This window comes from Apium graveolens, chromosome 2, assembly GCF_009905375.1.
Source record: "Apium graveolens cultivar Ventura chromosome 2, ASM990537v1, whole genome shotgun sequence".
In the NCBI taxonomy this organism is placed as follows: domain Eukaryota; kingdom Viridiplantae; phylum Streptophyta; class Magnoliopsida; order Apiales; family Apiaceae; genus Apium; species Apium graveolens.
The window spans coordinates 17,193,893-17,214,079 of NC_133648.1; the positions used below are offsets into that span (position 1 = coordinate 17,193,893).

A 20,187-nucleotide genomic window follows, 5' to 3' on the forward strand; every position below is an offset into this window, starting at 1 on the left:
CTGAGGATGAAAGATTGATCATTAGGAATTGTCTTTTGGCGTTTGGGGGGCGCGCCCTCCTTATTTGAGATGTTGACCACGGTGGTGTCAATGATCTTGGGAAGAGGAGAAGGAACCACCACCGGTGAGGGATCTTTAGCTTTTGGATCAGACTTCGCAGGAGCCTGCTTCTTCGCTCTCATTTTCTTGGAGGCCCCTATGGCAAACCCTTTTGGAAGAGAAGTCATATCTGAAAAAAGACATGTAAGATATCAGTACAGGACGTGTCCAGAAATATAGAAGCGTCTTGAAGACTAAAGACGTATGGTAATATAAAAAATGATATGCCTGCATAATGTGAGTTGTTTGAAAATAAAATCAAGGATAAACCAATTTTATGAGCACCTCAAAAAATTACCCAAATTATAATGATGACGCGCCCTGATGGGATGACGCGTCCATTACAGTTGCATAGATTATGAAGATGTGTATGAGACTTCAACCAAGTGTTCATTGTGAATGCTAGAAAATGCACTTTTTATGAGGAAAATATAAGTGACAGACTTACCACAGCATGACCATCTCGTAGCCATGCATATTATACAAGTACGCGTCCTGGATATGACACGTCAAAAGTAAATATATGGGTTAGAAAGACAAGTACATGTATCACGCTAAATAAAAGTTATGCTTGTAAAAAGAAGGGTGAACACACGCATGATACGTCATAAACTTATGACGTGTCCTATGTCTGATTGTTTATACCTTATTCTAAGTCTACTTGTCTACTGATGTCCAGCTGAACCAACTCTGTGGCATTAAGCCCTCTAGGCTTTTCAGAGGCCGTGAGGACGGACTTTCCATTATAAAAATCTCGATATTTGCAAAGAGAGCCAACCCTTTCGAACAAAGCCCCAATCTTCTTAAGGTTGGCCTCCGTGATCATGTCCTTGAGTTTGAAATGTTCCTCAGCGTACTTGAGTACCTTCTCTACTCTCTTCTTTCTTTTATCTATTAATTCCTTTTGGACTCTTTTGTCTAAGGGAAAAAAACAAGGACTTGTTAAGGGAAGAGGAGATGAAAATTTTGTAAAAAGGAGGACGCGTCCAGGTTATGAGGACGTGTTATATGGAAATCACTTACTTGGTTCTAAGTTGAAGCGAACCCGGGCTCTTTTGACATCATAGATGTAAAAGAAAGGTTCCTTCTAATCCCTCTCGTGGCTCACCTTGCCTTCATTGAAACCCTTATTGTTTAACCACTTTTTGACAACAAAGAAGTGGTATCCAGGGATGGACTTCCTGATACTGAAGAAAAAACTGAACTCCTTCATGGAGGGCGCGCCCAACCCAAGATTGTGGTACATGATGTACAAAACCCATGCTAGTTTGTACGAGTTTGGAGATAATTGAACTGGAGCAACGTCATACCATTTCAAAATCTTTTTGATGTATGGGTGCAAGGGCACGCCCACACCTACAGAAATGAGTTTTGGAGTTAGGACCATCATGGGAATCCTCAGATTTTCCACATTAAAGATATGGGGCCTCATCATCCTGAGTGGACGCGCCCAGATTCCCTCCATGTCATAATACTTCATGGTCCACCCAATCTCTAGGTCTGTCGCAGTGGATTTCATCCCAACACAGGCCAATTTGTGCTCTCTCTTCCTCCAAACATTCTTTTCTATCTCAGGAAGGTCCTCAAGTTCTTTCCAATCAAAATCAAGCTATACATCGCTTGGCTCCCAATGTTCCAGTGGGGAGACAGAATGTTGAGGAAAGATATGATATTTGTCAGGTTCAGGAGCCCTTTCTACAAATTCACCTTCACAGTGAGGAGAAGGCGCATCCTGTAAGGGAGACACGTCCTGAAAGGGAGATGCATCCTTAGTAGGAGATGCCTCCTGAGCTAAAGTAGATGTGTTCTCGTCTGGAATAACTTCATGTTTTTGCGACTTGGTAGAAGAAGGGATGACCTCATCGCCCATCCAATCTTCAATTGCTTGACTACGAGCGGTTTGGGATTCCTTTTACGTTTCTGTCCCAGTCTTGCGCTCAGAGGAACGTTATCCATTGATTCAGAGCTTGAAATTGCCATAATTGAGGTTTTGGACTTCATAAATTCGAAAGCATGGGACTCTGCTTCCAAGAATGATTATGTCCTATGGTGCTCAGGTGACTCAGGAATGAAAGAAATTGGAGGGGGAGAGTAGATCCCAATGCGCTTGTTAAGAGCCTTAAATGGATGGAAAGGTGACGAAGAAGACGCGTCCTCCAGCTGAAAAAAGAAGGAAGAAGATCTTGAGGACGCGTCCATGTTTAAAGAAGAAGATATTGAAAATATGTAAAAAAAGTAAGGGAGGAGATGGGGTGTTGTGAAGATGTATCCTACAAATCTATCGCAGGAAATATAGTAAGATGACGCGTCCTAGGTGACGACGCGTCTATTGAACTCTTGACTGAAATAACTAAACAAAAATATATATGCAGGACGCGCCCTAGGTGGTAGACGCATCCACAATTGGGGGAATATAGTCAAATTTGGGGCAATGAACGTGCATAGAGTCTTCTTTGACAACGGGAGCTCTACGAACATCCTGTATTACAGCACATATAAGAAATTGGGTTTCTCGGATAGTGACATGAATTTTGATGATACATACATCTACGGTTTTACTGGAGAGGCAGTAAGAGTTATGGGTTCGGTTAGACTTCCTATCACACTTGGGGAAGGAGCTCTGTCTGTCACTCAAATGATAGACTTCAAAGTGCCGGATCAGGACTCCGCGCACAATGTTTTAGTGGGCAGACCTTGGTTGTTAGCGTTCAAGGTGATAACCTCGATACATCATTTGATGATAAAGTTCCCAACGCCTAACAGAGTAGGCAGTCTGAGAGGGTCGCAATACAAATCACGCGACTGCTATTACAAGGCTGTTAAAGAATTTCGCAGGAGAAGGTATGAGGGAAAAGGTCTTCCATTTAAAGACGCGGCGGATATTCAAGCAAAACCAAGTGGGGATGTAATAACCCACAAAATTTTCAACTTTTTGTAACCCTTGTGAATAGTGTTTTAGCTGAATGAGAAAAATTTTCATGCCACACTATGTAGGGATTCTACTATGGATATTCTGAGATTTTATTAGTACTCTATATGGTATATGAGTGTATGTAAAGATCGTCAGAATCCAATTCCGAACACTTTGGTTTTTCCCGGAAATACACTAGATACGGAGAGAATTGAGTATAAGGTAACAGGATAAAAAGGATTTAAATTAAAGGATTATAATAGAGGATCATAAAAAGGAATATAATGTATTGAGAAAGGTTAAGGGAACCTAAGTAATAAGATCCCGGGTATGATCCTTCAAACGATAAACGAAAACGAAAGTTAAGCTTAGGCATAAGTATTAATTTTGGAATTGAATTGATTGGGGCTGTTATGATGTGATAAGGATGGATGTTGGTTGTGTGTTTGATTTGAGGTTGAATTGTGGTTGGTTTTGAATGGTTTAAAATTGGGAAATCGCGTAAACATAGCCGTCGTAACGTCCGATTTTTTTTATACTGTTTTTGTGCATAACATTAGGACCCGAGAACCCCCTGCTAGATTATGACCATTGCCATGTCTAGATAGCTCGTGTTACGAGCCTCGTTTTGATTAGTAGTTCGTTTGATTCCGATGCACGGTTTAGGAGAAACAAACGTTTCAAGTAACGGCGTTTCGCGAACGAAACTTTTCCCCTCGCCTTACTTTGAAACATAGGTTAAAGACCAAAAAGGGTTAATTAATGTATGAAACATTTATGTTAAGTGTGTTAGGCAGTTGGTAAGACACTCGCGAAGGAATCACCTTAAAACTCGTAAAGGTTAAATTATTAAAAATGGTGGAGCCGAGGGTACCCGAGTGACTTAAGAGAATCAATAAGCGCAAAACAAGCGTTAAAGTCTAAGTTAGTTAAAGTATAGATTTACAAGTGACTTTGGTTTAATTCCAAATTACTTGTTGTTTATAGGTTACCAGACTCGTCCCGAGCCTTTTATCACCCTAAGTCGCTCAGGCAAGTTTTCTATCCGTTATACTGTTGTTGTGATGTATATATGTATATGCATTATCTTGCGATAGAGGCATGTTGGTTAATTAGCAAATGTTGCGATATATTGAAGCATGCTGATATGGTATATATATGCATGCCTGTTTCGTATTCTTGCCATATATATATCTGTTGGTTCAGTTGATAATACCTATGCTAGAGGATAGCGGTAATTTGCATATACCCTTATTATAGGGACCCAAAAGATGAAAACATTTTCTAAAACCGGGAGTCGAGGATCCCGAGTAGATTTTATATATATATATTTATATATATATATGGTTATAGTTTTCAAAACTATTAATCGAATAAGGTTTATTCGATAACTTTATTTTATTATTGAATATTATTTCGAATATTCATTCGAGGGCTTATGACTTAGTTATATTATTAATGATTATTAATTGAATATTCATTTGAGGATGTATGACTCCGTTATTTTATTTAATGAATATTATTTATAATATTCATTCGAGGTATTATGACTCCGCTTATTATTTAAATATATTCTTTATTTTATTAAGGAATAAGGTGTCAATAATCAAACTTATTTTCGATTATTCAAATAAAGATAGAACTTTTGTATAAGTATATCTTTGGTTATTTAATACTCATTTCAAGTATAAGTCTTACAACTTCTACTTCAATTATTTGTATAAAGATTATTCTTTATGGGAATATTATTTAAATAATAATATTCAGACATTTTCTAAAAATATTGGGACTGATTTACTTCATTAAATCAGCATTACTCCAAACACTCTTTAAAGTGTTTTCGAGTCTTCAAAATGATTTTTAAAAGTTAGAGCGGATCCCAAAACTCATTTTTATATTTAAGATCTTCCTTTTTAAGGGGATTTAAATACTCGCTCAAAACCTGAGGGATCCGGCTCTGTGGTGTATTTTATATTTGCAACAAGGTTGCGGTTTTGGTAAATGAATTGATTACTTACCCAACGTTCGGGAAGTAAGTCCATCTATTTGAGTCGGCATAAGCAACATGGGCTCAGTGGGCGTCCATGATAGTGTAAGTGGCTCACTGGGAGTCCATCAAATGCATAAGTGGCTGAGTGGCAGTCCAGCATAAGGTCCTATTGCGACCAGGGTGATGACCAGTGGGGAATTCGTCTATCTACTAGTAGAAAATGTTACTTATTGGTATCTTTGCCTGATCAACAAGATATCTGATTTATGCCAAAATTCTTTTCCTTTCCAAATTTATTGGATATTGCAATTCTGTTCATACTTTACATGACAGAGGTTTTCAGGAAATGTATAAAGAAGATGTATATGTGGATATATATATATCAGAACTTAATGAAGTATATCATAACTTCATTTCCTTTAATAATATTTCAAAGATTTAATCTATTCAAATCTTGTCTGGTAGTCTCATCTATGTGATGAACTGTTGAAAGCTCATTATACTTTGAACAGTGGTAGTTCAAGTAGCTTTATAAATGATATAAGTGTAGTGAAGTATTTCGTAACTTCATCCCTTGTTTTTACTTATATCTAGTAAGTAATTATCTTACACATATTAAAAGATTCTAGTAAGTATCCATTTAGATACTTATATTATTGTTATCACTATATATTATCTTGCGAGCTATAAGGCTCACTCTTGCTTTATTTCTTCATCACACAACAACAGTTAGGAAAGATGGCCAGACTCCAGCAGACCCAACGCAAGCGCGTGGGAAGCGTCCCGCGTCTTCCCGATGATGTTGTAGCTTCTATAGCTGCAGAGGTAGATCTATTGTAGATCAAACCATCTACTTTTGAGAATCAATTATGTATAATTATAACTTGTGGCAGATAATGGAAATTAACTGTAAATTTATCAAGTAATCATTTTGGGTTGTAATAACTTTTAATTTGTGGATTCAAAGACTTGTACTTATTTCAATTTCATCTCTGAGACTATAACGGGTTGTGGTGTGTGTTAGTGTGGGGTCACAGCATAAGGTTATTTATTATTAATTAAGTGAAGTGATATTGTGGAAAGAAAGACCGTGACGACCCGGATCCCCGACCCCGGATCTGGGGGTGTTACAGAAATGATATCAGAGCTAAGCGTTATAAACCTCAGAGATGATGCGACGATATAATAACAAACTGACAAAGATAATAAGAACTCTTGCCAAGTTCATGGTCGGACTACTTAAAGTAGTGCTGACAGTTAAACCCTTATGGGAACCCTTATAAGTATCATGATAGTAACTTAGCCCGTTTAATGTGTAGGCGCCTGAGATAGAGGACCCTGAGATGTTCGAGCGTGAGCATGATGAGGCACTACTAGATGTTGAGGATCAGGAGGAGCCTGAGATGGAGGAGGATGAGGAGGACCCCTCAGAGGAGTCAGAGACAGAGGTCATTGCTATTCCAGAGGAGGAGGACCCGGATGAGGTCCTAGTAGGTGAGGAGCGTGTCGGACCTATGGTAGTGTATGCTGGTACCCCTTTACCCACACTTCCGGTGGTCAGAGCTCCTACCCCTCCACCACTATCTTGGATTCCCTATGATGACAGCTCAGAGACCCATACTTCCGAGCCTAGGCAGACCGATGAGGCACCCTCAGTGGCTCCGGATTCACCACCTCTTGACCCTGCCCACAGGCAGTCTTCGTTAGCTCATGGATATGTTCAGGATGTTCTGAGGACCCGAGTGGCTATTGCCGAGGCCCGACTGGATGAGGACAGGAGGGAGTTGGATGCGGAGAGGGCGGGTAGGCGTACCCGAGCTTATGAGACTAGGGCTTCTATACCCCGATCCTTGAGGAGGGAGCTTACGGGGATAGAGCTCACGTCCCGAGCGAGACTCAGATCTCTCCAGGGGGACAGGCATGGTAGGATCTCCAGGCGGCAGGCCGACTATATCTTCTGTTGTGCGATGGAAAGGGTATGAGAGCTGACCCGCTCCGGTGTATGATTCAGGATTGATGATGGAATAGTCTAGTTGTCTAGTTAGCCGAGGCCTTAGTAAGAGCCAATTTTCCGGGATAGTTGACTTGTATATAGCATCCATTTTTCTGACTAGACAGATAAACTCTTGTGTATCACTTTTGGGACAGGTGGCTGTGACACTGTTGTACTTTTGACCAGATCAAACTATGTATTTCTTGTATTATGTATATATTTGTTTTATTTCGGTTCAGTTCCTTAGTGACGAGGTCACTGTTTTTATCATTATTATTACTGCACTTCGTATTAGAACTTTCATAAAATAATAGAATTACGATATACATTCTCCCCATTATAAGAGCTGTGCAAGGCACAATGTTGTATATGATTATGACCTAACGTTGAATTTCCCAATAATTTTTTTATTATTAGAATCATGCCGCCAAGAAAGATTGGAACTAGGGCGAACCCTGGATCTGAGGACCAGGGAAGCCATAACCAGGATGATAGGAACCAGGAACACAGTGAAGAGGAAGATGAGGATTATGTGGAACAGGATGACTCCCTGTATGAAGAGGAAGAGGAAACATATGATATTGAGGGATTTGAGATAGAGGCTGAAGAAGGAGAAACTGAGGTTGAGCAACCAGTACCAAACCCAGGCATGGATCCCATGGGCCAGTTCATGCAACTCCTAAGGCAGAATTTGGAACGTCAACCCAACCCACCCCCTCAAGGAAATAACAATACTGTGGCAAACTCTTTCAGGGCTTTTAAGTCCCTTAAGCCCCCTGAGTTCCACGGATCAGCCGACCCAGTTGAGGCAAGGGCATGGTTAAAGGAAATGGAGAAATCCTTTGAGATTTTGAGTACCGATGAGGCACAGAAGACTGTATTTGCTACCTACCTTCTGAAAGGAGAAGCTAACTACTGGTGGGAGGCCAAGAAAAACATGGAGACAGATGCTATTATAACCTGGGAGAGATTTAGTCAGTTGTTTCTTGGAAAGTATTTCCCGAGGTTTATGGAAAACCAGATGGAGCTCAAGTTCTTGGAGCTAAAGCAGAATAATTTATCGGTAGCAGAGTACGAAGCGAAATTTACTGAGTTATCAAGGTTTGTGCCGGAATTTGTGAGCACCGAGGAAAAGAAAGCTAGGAGGTTTCAGCAGGGACTGAAACCGTGGATTCAGAATAGGGTGACAATCCTTGAGCTTACGGACTATGCCACTCTGGTGCAAAAGGCAACGATTGTAGAAGTCGGAAGTGAAAAGATGCAGAAGGAAAGAGAGAAGAAAGGAATAAAGAGGAAAAGTATGAGCATGGGTGGAGGTTCCGCAGGAAGGAGCTTCCCAACTAGATTTAATCGAGGAGCAGTGTCCCTACCAGGAAGGAACACTGGGTTTAAGCGGCCAATGACTGTGAGTGTGAGCCAGGGCGGCCAGAAGTCAAGAATGTCCTATCCCAACCAGTCTCGACCCCCATTGCCAGCCTGTAACATATGTGGAAGGAATCACACTGGGGAGTATAAAGGAAAGCCAGTAACCTGCTTTAAGTGCGGTCGGGAAGGTCACTATTCAACTAAGTGCCCATCATCAACCCCTGCCGTCATTCCAACCACTACTTGTCATCAGTGTGGACGCCCAGGTCATTGGAAGAGGGAATGCCCAATGAACAAACCAGCAGCTTCGGGAGCAAGCAAGGCTGCTTCTAATAAGACACCTACTGCGAGGACTTTCAACATGACAGTCCAGGATGCTATGAAAGATTCAGATGTGATAGCAGGTACCCTTTCTCTAAATTCAGTCAGTACAAACATTTTATTTGATTCGGGAGCAACTAAATCTTTTATATCAAAGGACCTTGCGCGTAAGTTAAGACTTAAGGCTGAACCCTTGATAGAACCCTTACAAGTAGAAATATCCAATCATGAAATTATTCCTGTTAACCAGATTCACCCCGCCTGTGAGATAGGCATAGGGGAGCAATCTTTTAGTGTTGATCTGATTCCTTTTAAATTAGGGGAGTTTGATGTAATTTTGGGAATGGACTGGCTATCTAGCAATGATGCTCAGATAGACTGTAAAGGGAAGAAAGTTAAGCTAAATATCCCAGGGAAGAAAGAAGTTATATTTAGAGGAAAGAGGCAGACGCAGAAATTTTTGACTATGGCCCAGGCCAGAAGGATGCTACGAAAAGGAAATGAGGCCTACCTAGCCTATGTGGTGGACATGCAGAAGGAGGTGCCCAACTTACAAGATATTCCAGTAGTCAACGAATTTGAAGATGTATTCCCACAAGACCTTCCGGGATTACCACCCGATAGAGTGATTGAATTTGCTATTGAGTTGGCCCCAGGGACGGCGCCAGTTTCAAAAGCACCTTACCGGTTAGCCCCGTTAGAAATGAAGGAATTAGCTATCCAATTGCAGGAACTCTTGGATAAGGGTATGATAAGACCCAGTGTGTCTCCGTGGGGAGCACTAGTTTTATTTGTTAAGAAGAAAGATGGGAGCATGAGGTTGTGCATCGACTATCGAGAGTTGAACAAGCTAACCATAAAGAACAGGTACCCATTACCTAGAATAGACGATCTGTTCGACCAGCTAAAGGATGCTGTTTATTTTTCCAAGATCGACCTGAGAACTGGATATCACCAACTAAAGATTAAACCCGAAGATATTTCCAAGACAGCGTTCCGTACCAGATATGGGCATTATGAGTTCTTGGTAATGTCCTTTGGATTAACCAACGCCCCAGCGGCTTTCATGGATTTAATGAATAGAGTATTTAAGAAGTACTTGGAAAAATGTGTGATAGTTTTTATCGATGATATTTTGATCTACTCAAGGACTGAGACAGAACATGCAGAGCATTTGAGGATAGCTCTAGGAATACTCAGAGAGGAGCAGTTGTATGCCAAATTCTCGAAGTGTGAGTTCTGGCGGAATGAAGTACAGTTTTTAGGACATGTGATCAATAAAGAAGGAGTATTGGTCGACCCCTCCAAGATAGAGGCGGTCTCAAATTGGGAAAGGCCAAAAACACCCACAGAGGTAAGGAGTTTCATAGGATTGGCCGGCTACTATCGTAGATTTGTACAGGACTTTGCGAAGATCGCAGCCCCTTTGACCCGACTTACTCGTAAGACAGAGAAGTTTGAATGGACGGAGAAATGCGAGAACAGTTTTCAGGAATTAAAGAAAAGGTTGATAACGGCTCCGGTGTTGGCATTGCCGGACGGAAAAGGAGATTTTGTGATATATAGTGACGCGTCGCACAAAGGATTAGGGTGTGCGCTTATGCAGCACGGTAAAGTGATTGCGTATGCATCGAGACAACTGAAGGAATACGAGATTAGATATCCTACTCATGACCTTGAGCTCGCGGCAATAGTATTTGCCTTAAAAATTTGGAGGCACTACTTGTATGGAGAGAAGTGCGAGATTTTCACAGACCATAAGAGCCTTAAGTACATATTTACGCAGAAAGAGCTCAACATGCGCCAGAGGAGATGGTTAGAACTAATCAAGGACTATGATTGTGAGATCCTCTATCATCCAGGGAAAGCCAATGTGGTGGCTGATGCCCTTAGTAGAAAGGAAAGACTCAGAATGATAACGACTTCGGAAGAATTGATAAGGGATTTTGAGAGAATGGAAATAGAAGTAAAGGTAACCGGAATCGGAACTGAAAAGCTTTTTGAGATCTCAATGCAGCCCGAGTTATTGGAAAAGATCAGATTGTGCCAGGAGAAAATAATGAATGAAGGCAGAGAGTTAATGACTGGAGAGGAGATCCATACTGAGAAAGATGATAAAGGGATAATGAGGTACTCCTACCGGATTTGGGTTCCGAATGTTCAAGAGCTTAAAGATGAGATTTTGGATGAAAGCCATAGTTCAAGGTATTCCATTCACCCGGGAAGTACCAAGATGTATAGGGATTTGAAGGAATATTACTGGTGGCCCAACATGAAGAGGGACGTAGCAGAATGGGTAAACAAATGTTTGACTTGTCAAAGGGTAAAAGCAGAGCACCAGAGACCCAGTGGACTCTTACGACCCCTGGAGATTCCCAAATGGAAATGGGAACAGATAGCGATGGATTTTGTTGTAGGCTTGCCAAGGACGAAAGCCAATCACGACGCCATTTGGGTAATTATAGACCGACTGACAAAGTCAGCTCATTTCATTCCTATCAATGAGAGATACACAGTCGATAGACTGGTGGACATTTACCTTAAGGAAATAGTGACGCGACATGGAGTCCCAGCGTCCATTGTCTCAGACCGAGACCCCAGGTTCAACTCCAGATTTTGGAGGAGCTTTCAGGAATGTGCGGGGACCAAGTTAAATATGAGTACCGCGTACCATCCCCAGACGGATGGGCAGAGTGAAAGGACCATCCAGACACTAGAGGATATGTTGAGAATCTGTGCAATAGACTTTAAAGGGAGTTGGGATAATCACTTGCCGTTGATCGAGTTTTCTTATAACAATAGCTTTCATGCTAGCATCGGAATGCCGCCTTATGAGGCCCTGTACGGAAGAAGGTGTCGATCTCCCTTATACTGGGATGAAGTGGGGGAGCGGAAGATGCTCGGACCCGAAGTGGTCCAAAGAACCAAAGATATAGTGGATCTTATCAGAGGGCGACTTGTAGCAGCCCAAGATAGACAGAAGAAATATGCAGACCTAGCCCGAAAGGACAAGGAATATGAATTAGGGGACTTAGTACTGCTGAAAGTATCCCCTTGGAAGGGATTAATGAGGTTCGGAAAGAAAGGAAAACTAAGCCCAAGATACATTGGACCTTTTGAGATATTAAGACGGATTGGAAAGTTAGCTTACGAGCTAGCCTTACCCCCTAACTTGCAACAAGTTCATAATGTGTTCCATGTGTCAATGCTAAGGAAGTATCATCGGGATGCCAGACACATAGTGGAGTACGAGCAGGTGGATATGCAGCCAGATCTAACTTACGTGGAGAAGCCAGTAAGGATTATAGATAAGAAGGAGCAGGTGCTTCGGAACAAAGTGATCAAGCTAGTCAGAGTACAATGGCAGAATCATAATGTGGAAGAATCAACTTGGGAACTAGAGAGCACAATGCTAGAAAAGTACCCCCATTTGTTTTCTGTTTGATTCCGGGGCAGAATCCTTTTAAGGAGGGGAGACTGTAATAACCCCCAAAATTTTCAACTTTTTGTAACCCTTGTGAATAGTGTTTTAGCTGAATGAGAAAACTTTTCATGCCACACTATGTAGGGATTCTATTATGGATATTCTGAGATTTTATTAGTACTCTATATGGTATATGAGTGTATGTAAAGATCGTCAGAATCCAATTCCGAACACTTTGGTTTTTCCCGGAAATACACTAGATACGGAGAGAATTGAGTATAAGGTAACAGGATAAAAAGGATTTAAATTAAAGGATTATAATAGAGGATCATAAAAAGGAATATAATGTATTGAGAAAGGTTAAGGGAACCTAAGTAATAAGATCCCGGGTATGATCCTTCAAACGATAAACGAAAACGAAAGTTAAGCTTAGGCATAAGTATAAATATTGGAATTGAATTGATTGGGGCTGTTATGATGTGATAAGGATGGATGTTGGTTGTGTGTTTGATTTGAGGTTGAATTGTGGTTGGTTTTGAATGGTTTAAAATTGGGAAATCGCGTAAACATAGCCGTCGTAACGTCCAATTTTCTTTAGACTGTTTTTGTGCATACCAGTAGGACCCGAGAACCCCCTGCTAGATTATGACCATTGCCATGTCTAGATAGCTCATGTTACGAGCTTCGTTTTGATATGTAGTTCGTTCGATTCCGATGCACGGTTTAGGAGAAACGATCGTTTCAAGTAACGGCGTTTCGCGAACGAAACTTTTCCCCTCGCCTTACTTTGAAACATAGGTTAAAGACTAAAAATGGTTAATTAATGTATGAAACATTTATGGTAAGTGTGTTAGGCAGTTGGTAAGACACTCGCGAAGGAATCACCTTAAAACTCGTAAAGGTTAAATTATTAAAAATGGTGGAGCCGAGGGTACCCGAGTGACTTAAGAGAATCAATAAGCGCAAAACAAGTGTTAGAGTCTAAGTTAGTTAAAGTATAGATTTACAAGTGACTTTGGTTTAATTCCAACTTACTTGTTGTTTATAGGTCACCAGACTCGTCCCGAGCCTTTTATCACCCCAAGTCGCTCATGCAAGTTTTCTATCCGTTATACTGTTGTTGTGATGTATATATGTATATGCATTATCTTGCGATAGAGGCATGTTGGTTAATTAGCAAATGTTGCGATATATTGAAGCATGCTGATATGGTATATATATGCATGCCTGTTTCGTATTCTTGCCATATATATATCTGTTGGTTCAGTTGATAATACCTATGCTAGAGGATAGCGGTAATTTGCATATACCCTTATTATAGGGACCCAAAAGATGAAAATATTTTCTAAAACCGAGAGTCGAGGATCCCGAGTAGATTTTATATATATATATTTATATATATATATGGTTATAGTTTTCAAAACTATTAATCGAATAAGGTTTATTCGATAACTTTATTTTATTATTGAATATTATTTCGAATATTCATTCGAGGGCTTATGACTTAGTTATATTATTAATGATTATTAATTGAATATTCATTTGAGGATGTATGACTCCGTTATTTTATATAATGAATATTATTTATAATATTCATTCGAGGTATTATGACTCCGCTTATTATTTAAATATATTCTTTATTTTATTAAAGAATAAGGTGTCAATAATCAAACTTATTTTCGATTATTCAAATAAAGATAGAACTTTTGTATAAGTATATCTTTGGTTATTTAATACTCATTTCAAGTATAAGTCTTACAACTTCTACTTCAATTATTTGTATAAAGATTATTCTTTATGGGAATATTATTTAAATAATAATATTCAGACATTTTCTAAAAATATTGGGACTGATTCACTTCATTAAATCAGCATTACTCCAAACACTCTTTAAAGTGTTTTCGAGTCTTCAAAATGATTTTTAAAAGTTAGAGCGGATCCCAAAACTCATTTTTATATTTAAGATCTTCCTTTTTAAGGGGATTTAAATACTCGCTCAAAACCTGAGGGATCCGGCTCTGTGGTGTATTTTATATTCGCAACAAGGTTGCGGTTTTGGTAAATGAATTGATTACTTACCCAACGTTCGGGAAGTAAGTCCATCTATTTGAGTCGGCATAAGCAACATGGGCTCAATGGGCGTCCATGATAGTGTAAGTGGCTCAGTGGGAGTCCATCAAATGCATAAGTGGCTGAGTGGCAGTCCAGCATAAGGTCCTATTGCGATCAGGGTGATGACCAGTGGGGAATTCGTCCATCTACTAGTAGAAAAGGTTACTTATTGGTATCTTTGCCTGATCAGCAAGATATCTGGTTTATGCCAAAATTCTTTTCCTTTCCAAATTTATTGGATATTGCAATTCTAATCATACTTTACATGACAGAGGTTTTCAGGAAATGTATAAAGAAGATGTATATGTGGATATATATATATATATCGGAACTTAATGAAGTATATCATAACTTCATTTCCTTTAATAATATTTCAAAGATTTAATCTATTCAAATCTTGTCTGGTAGTCTCATCTATGTGATGAACTGTTGAAAGCTCATTATACTTTGAACAGTGGTAGTTCAAGTAGCTTTATAAATGATATAAGTGTAGTGAAGTATTTGATAACTTCATCCCTTATTTTTACTTATATCTAGTAAGTAATTATCTTACACATGATAAAAGATTCTAGTAAGTATCCATTTAGATACTTATATTATTGTTATCACTATATATTATCTTGCGAGCTGTAAGGCTCACTCTTGCTTTATTTCTTCATCACACAACAACAGTTAGGAAAGATGGCCAGACTCCAGCAGACCCAGCGCAAGCGCGTGGGAAGCGTCCCGTGTCTTCCCGATGATGTTGTAGCTGCTATAGCTGCAGAGGTAGATCTATTGTAGATCAGACCATCTACTTTTGAGAATCAATTATGTATAATTATAACTTGTGGCAGATAATGGCAATTAACTGTAAATTTATCAAGTAATCATTTTGGGTTGTAATAACTTTTAAATTATGGATTCAAAGACTTGTACTTATTTCAATTTCATCTCTGAGACTATAACGGGTTGTGGCGTGTGTTAGTGTGGGGTCACAGCATAAGGTTATTTATTATTAATTAAGTGAAGTGATATTGTGGAAAGAAAGACCGTGACGACCCGGATCCCCGACCCCGGATCTGGGGGTGTTACAGGGGAGGTTCATGCCCATTATTTTGTGGAAGATCCAGAGGAAGAAGAAACTCATGTCACCGAGGCCCTAGCTTTGACGTTAGGGAATATTTTGAGGATCCGCAGTGTGGAGGAAATTATGGTGAATCATACAGAAGAGATTGTATGAAAGGAGGTTAATGGAGAAAAGCTGGAAGGAAGGATCCGCAATGTGGAGGAAATTATGGTGAATTATACAGAAGAGATTGTGTAAAAGGAGGTTAATGGAGAAAAGATGGAAGGAAGAAGTGAGATTTTACAAAGTCTAGAAAGTAACCTCAAGGTGGATGCTCCTTAAAGGCAGGAAGCGCCCTTGAAAAGTGAAAATGAAATTGAGGTTGATGCTCCTCAAAACGAGGACGCATCCTCCACACCTGCATTGCATAAAGCCATGCCTTGTCCAGAGGTGGATGCTCCCACATATAGGGATGTACCCTCAAATGTAGGAATGGAAGTCTTGGACCCTCGGGACTTTAATTTTAATCTGGATCCTAGGATCCCTATGCCTGCCGAGAAAATGGGGCCGGCCGAAGAAACAATATCTGTTCCGGTCGATAAAGATGACCCAAGTAAGGTTTTGAAGGTGGGATCAAAACCAAGTTATGAAACGAGGGAAAGGCTTACCCATTTTCTGATTAAAAATCTCGATGTCTTCGCATGGATTCATTCGGACATGGTGGAAATCGACCTAGGGGTAATGTGTCATCGGCTGAACATTTTCCCTAATTGCACGGGCATACGACAAAAGCGTCGCCCGGTGAGCGAGGAAAGGGTGATAGCTTTAAAGGAAGAGGTAGATAGACTGTCGGAAGTTGGTTTGATTAAAGAATCTTTTTACCCCGAATGGCTTGCGAATCCAGTGCTTGTGAAAAAACCAAATGGGAAATGGAGGACGTATTTAGATTTCACAGATCTCAACAAAACTTGCCCAAAAGATAGTTTTCCGCTCCCAAAAATTGATTAGTTGGTTGACGTGACGGCAGGGCATGCCTTGCTATACATCCTTCATCACCGATAGAGGGTTATATTGCTACATAGGGATGCCATTTGGATTGATCAATGCTGGTGCGACCTACCAAAGGTTGGTGAACATGATGTTCAAGAATCATATTGGGAGAACCATGGAGGTATTTGTTGACGATATGTTGGTAAAGTCCAAAGAGGCAAACGATCATGTCGAACACTTGATGGAAATGTTTAACATTCTAAGGAGGTATCGCATGAAGTTGAATCCACAGAAGTGCTTTTTCAGTGTGGAGTCATGCAAGTTTCTTGGGTTCATCGTCAATCATAGAGGAATTGAAGCTAACCTTGCAAAGATCAAAGCACTGCTAGACATGAAATCTCCCACTAGTGTAAAGTAGGTGCAAAGCCTAACTAGAAGGATTGCTGCATTGAATCGATTTGTCTCTAAATCATCTGACATGTGCGAAGAATTCTTTAAGGCAATTAAAGTGGCAGGGAAAGACTTTGTATGGACACCGGAATGTGAAGAGGATTTTAGGAGGATCAAGGAACAACTGGGGAACCCTCCCATGTTGTCAAAACCATTAGATGGAGAATCCCTAATCCTATACCTTGTCGTTTCTGAGTATTCAATCAGCGCTGTGCTAGTAAGAGAAGAGGATGCACAACAATCACTAGTAAATTATGTGAGCAAGCGATTGCACGATGTTGAAACTCGCTAGACAAGTCTGGAGAAGCTGGTTTATGCCTAGATCCTTGCGTCAAGGAAGCTACACCCATACTTCCAGGCCCATAGAATTGAAGTCCGTATAGCATATCCTCTACGGCAAGTCCTTCACAAGCCCGAATTATCAGAGAGAATATTAAAATGGGCTGTGGCGTTGGGACATTTTGACTTGGAATACATGCCCCGTACAATGATTAAAGGGCAGGCCTTAGCCAATTTTTTTATTGGAATTTGATTCTGCAGTTGATGATAAGGCTTTGGTAATGCTACATCCCCCTCATACTGAGGAGTTTTTAGAGGAGTTTCCACATCCCTGATGGATCTTGCATGTGGAGGGGGTGGTTAATAATGGAGGAGAAGGCGCGGGTATAGTACTCGTGTCTCCGGAAGGCCATCATCTGATTTGTGCAATTCACTTCAAATTTTATGCAATGAATAATGATGTGGAATATGAAGCATTTATCAATGGCCTGCAGATCTCTTTGGAAATGGAAGGGCGGAACCTAATTGTAAAAAGCGACTCGGCATTGGTGGTAAACCAGGTGAATCGGGGGTTTCAAGCTCGAGGACCGCAGACGGAATTATACTTGAGGTGCACGTAGCGCCTGATTGGAAAGTTCAAAGAGGTTAGGCTGGAATGTGTATCAAGGGAAAAGAACTGTAATGCGGATGCCCTGGCAAAAACGGGATCCCAACAGGAGGCTGTGTTGTTGGGATCTATACCCCTAGAAATCCAGGAGATTCCTAGTATCCCAGAGGTTGAGGTGATGCAAGTAGATATGGCTCCCAAGAAAACATGGATGATGCCCATTCTTGATTATATTCACAAGGGAGCACTTTCCGAGGATAAGTTCAAGGCTAGACGACTCTGCTACCAGGCCGAAAGGTATATGGTATATGATGAAGTTCTGTATAAAAGGGGCTTCAATCAACCGCTGCTCAGATGTGTCGATGAAGAAGAGGGAAATTACATCTTAAGGGAAGTACATGAGGGAATCTGTGGTAATCACTCGGGGGGTAACTCGTTGGCGATGAAAGTTTTACGCCAAGGTTATTATTGGCCCACTATGAAGGAGGATGCCGTAAATTTTGTTAGAGCCTGCGATCGATGCCAATGTTTTGAGAATTACTCATCTATGCCAGCGACGCTCTTGACGCCTATGGTGAGCCCATGGCCATTGGCCATGTGGGGGGTTGATCTTATTGGTGAATTACCTAAGGCTAAAGGAGATGTCAAGTATGCAGTGGTTGCAGTTGATAACTTTACTAAATGGGCAGAAGCTATGCCGCTGACGACTGTCACCGCGAAGAAGATTAAAGACTTTGTCTTCAATTCTATCGTGTGCAGATTTGGATTACCTTACAAACTTGTCTCTGACAACGGAAAGCAGTTCGATAGCAAGGAGTTGCGGTAGTTGTGTAAGGATCTGAAAATTAAGAAGGAATTTACAGTGGTCTATCATCCTCAAAGCAATGGGCAAACAGAGGCTGAGAATAAAATAATGAAGCATACCATTAAGACAAAACTGGAGGAGCGCAAAGGAAATTGGCCCGAAGAACTCTCAAAAGTGATGTGGTCCTACAAAACTACTCCGAGATCTACTATGGGGGGAACTCGATTTATGCTGACTTATGGGTATGAAGCTATGGACCCTGTAGAGGTTGGGCCAATATAATAAGGCTGGGCCGGCGCCACTCGACCACTTACGCCACTCCTGCTACAGATGAAATCCATGACTCTGAAAATTAAAGCTCGTCTCCCATTTCCCCAAGTAGGAACTTGTTGATACGACTCCACCAAGAAGTCACATCTAGTTGGAAAGAAAAACTCACCGATATTTCCCAGGCGATGCCTGCTAATGGATTAACTTATTCCAAGAATTTTACTTCCCGAGTGTTGGGTAAGTAATCAAAAACTCTTTTATCAAAATACCAACCTTGTTGCGAATATAAGAATACATCACGGAGCCGAATCCCTCAGATTTTTGAGCGAGTATTTAAATCCCCTTCGAAAGGAAGATCTTAAATTTGAAAACGAGTTTTGGGATCCCCTCTAACTTTTAAAATCATTTTGAAGACTCGAAAACATTTTTAAGAGTGTTTGGAGTAATGCTGATTTAATAAAATAAATCAGTCCCGATATATTAGAAAATATGTGAATATTATTATTTAAATAATATTCCCACAAGGATAATCCTTATAAAAATAATTGAAGTAGAAGTTTTAAAACTTATATTTGAAATGAATAATAAATAACCAAAGATATACTTATATGAAAGTACGATCTTTATTTGAATAATCGAAAATAAGTTTGATTATCGAAACATTATTCTTTAATAAAATAAAGAATATTATTTAATAAAAGAAGCGGAGTCATAAGTCCTCGAATGAATATTGAAAATAATATTCATTTAATAAAATAAGCGGAGTCATAAGTCCTCAAATGAATATTTAAAATAATATTCATTAAATAAAATAAAGTTATCGAATAAACCTTATTCGATTAATAGTTTTGAAAACTATATCTATATATATAAATATATATATATATATATATATATTACAGTCGGGAACATCGACTCCCGGTTTAAAAAATGTTCACCTTTGGGTCCCCTATACTAAGGGTATACGCAACTACTGCTTATCTCTAGCATATGTATTATGCAACTTATAAACATTTGAATCAACAATTAGATATCAAGATTACGAAACAGACATGCATATATACCATATCAGCATGCTCCAATATATCGTAAATTTGCTAATAACAATCATGAACTTATCACAAGATAATGCATATACATATATTTACATCACAACAACAGTATAACGGGTAGAAAACTTATCTGAGTGCTCCGGGGGTAGACTTAAGCTTAGAGTTGGTCCGGTAACCTATGAACAACAACATAAGCCGGAATTAAACCACGGTCTCTTAAGAAACTAGACTTTAACCAATTGAACCCTAACGTTTGCTTATGGTCATTTCTACGCTTAACAAATCACATAAGTCGTTCGAGTACCCTCGGCTCCACCATTTTTAATAAATTAACTGTTACAAATTTTAAGGCGACGCTTTCACGAATACCCTACCAACTGCCTAGTCCACTTTACATAATTGTTTCATACTCCAATTAGTCATTTAAGGGCCTTAACCAAGGTTTCAAAGTAAGGCGAGGGGTAATGGTTC

At 40.0% G+C, this 20,187-nt stretch overlaps 1 protein-coding gene across 1 annotated transcript; it reads left to right on the forward strand.

The window, feature by feature from the left end:
- The first annotated feature begins 2,530 nt into the window (after positions 1 to 2,530).
- Positions 2,531 to 16,271, forward strand: LOC141685934 (uncharacterized). Its single transcript, XM_074491010.1, has 2 exons — positions 2,531 to 3,004; positions 15,612 to 16,271. Exons 1-2 carry the CDS (start codon positions 2,531 to 2,533, stop codon positions 16,269 to 16,271), a joined length of 1,134 nt encoding a protein of 377 aa, XP_074347111.1.
- Positions 16,272 to 20,187: the final 3,916 nt, after the last annotated feature.

Coding starts and splice junctions, on each gene's coding strand:
- LOC141685934 (XM_074491010.1), top strand. CDS start 2,531: ATGAACGTGCATAGAGTCTTCTTTGACAACGGGAGCTCTACGAACATC. Junction 3,005..15,611: donor AAGCAAAACCAAGTGGGGAT/GTAATAACCCAC, acceptor CCTTAAAGGCAG/GAAGCGCCCTTGAAAAGTGA.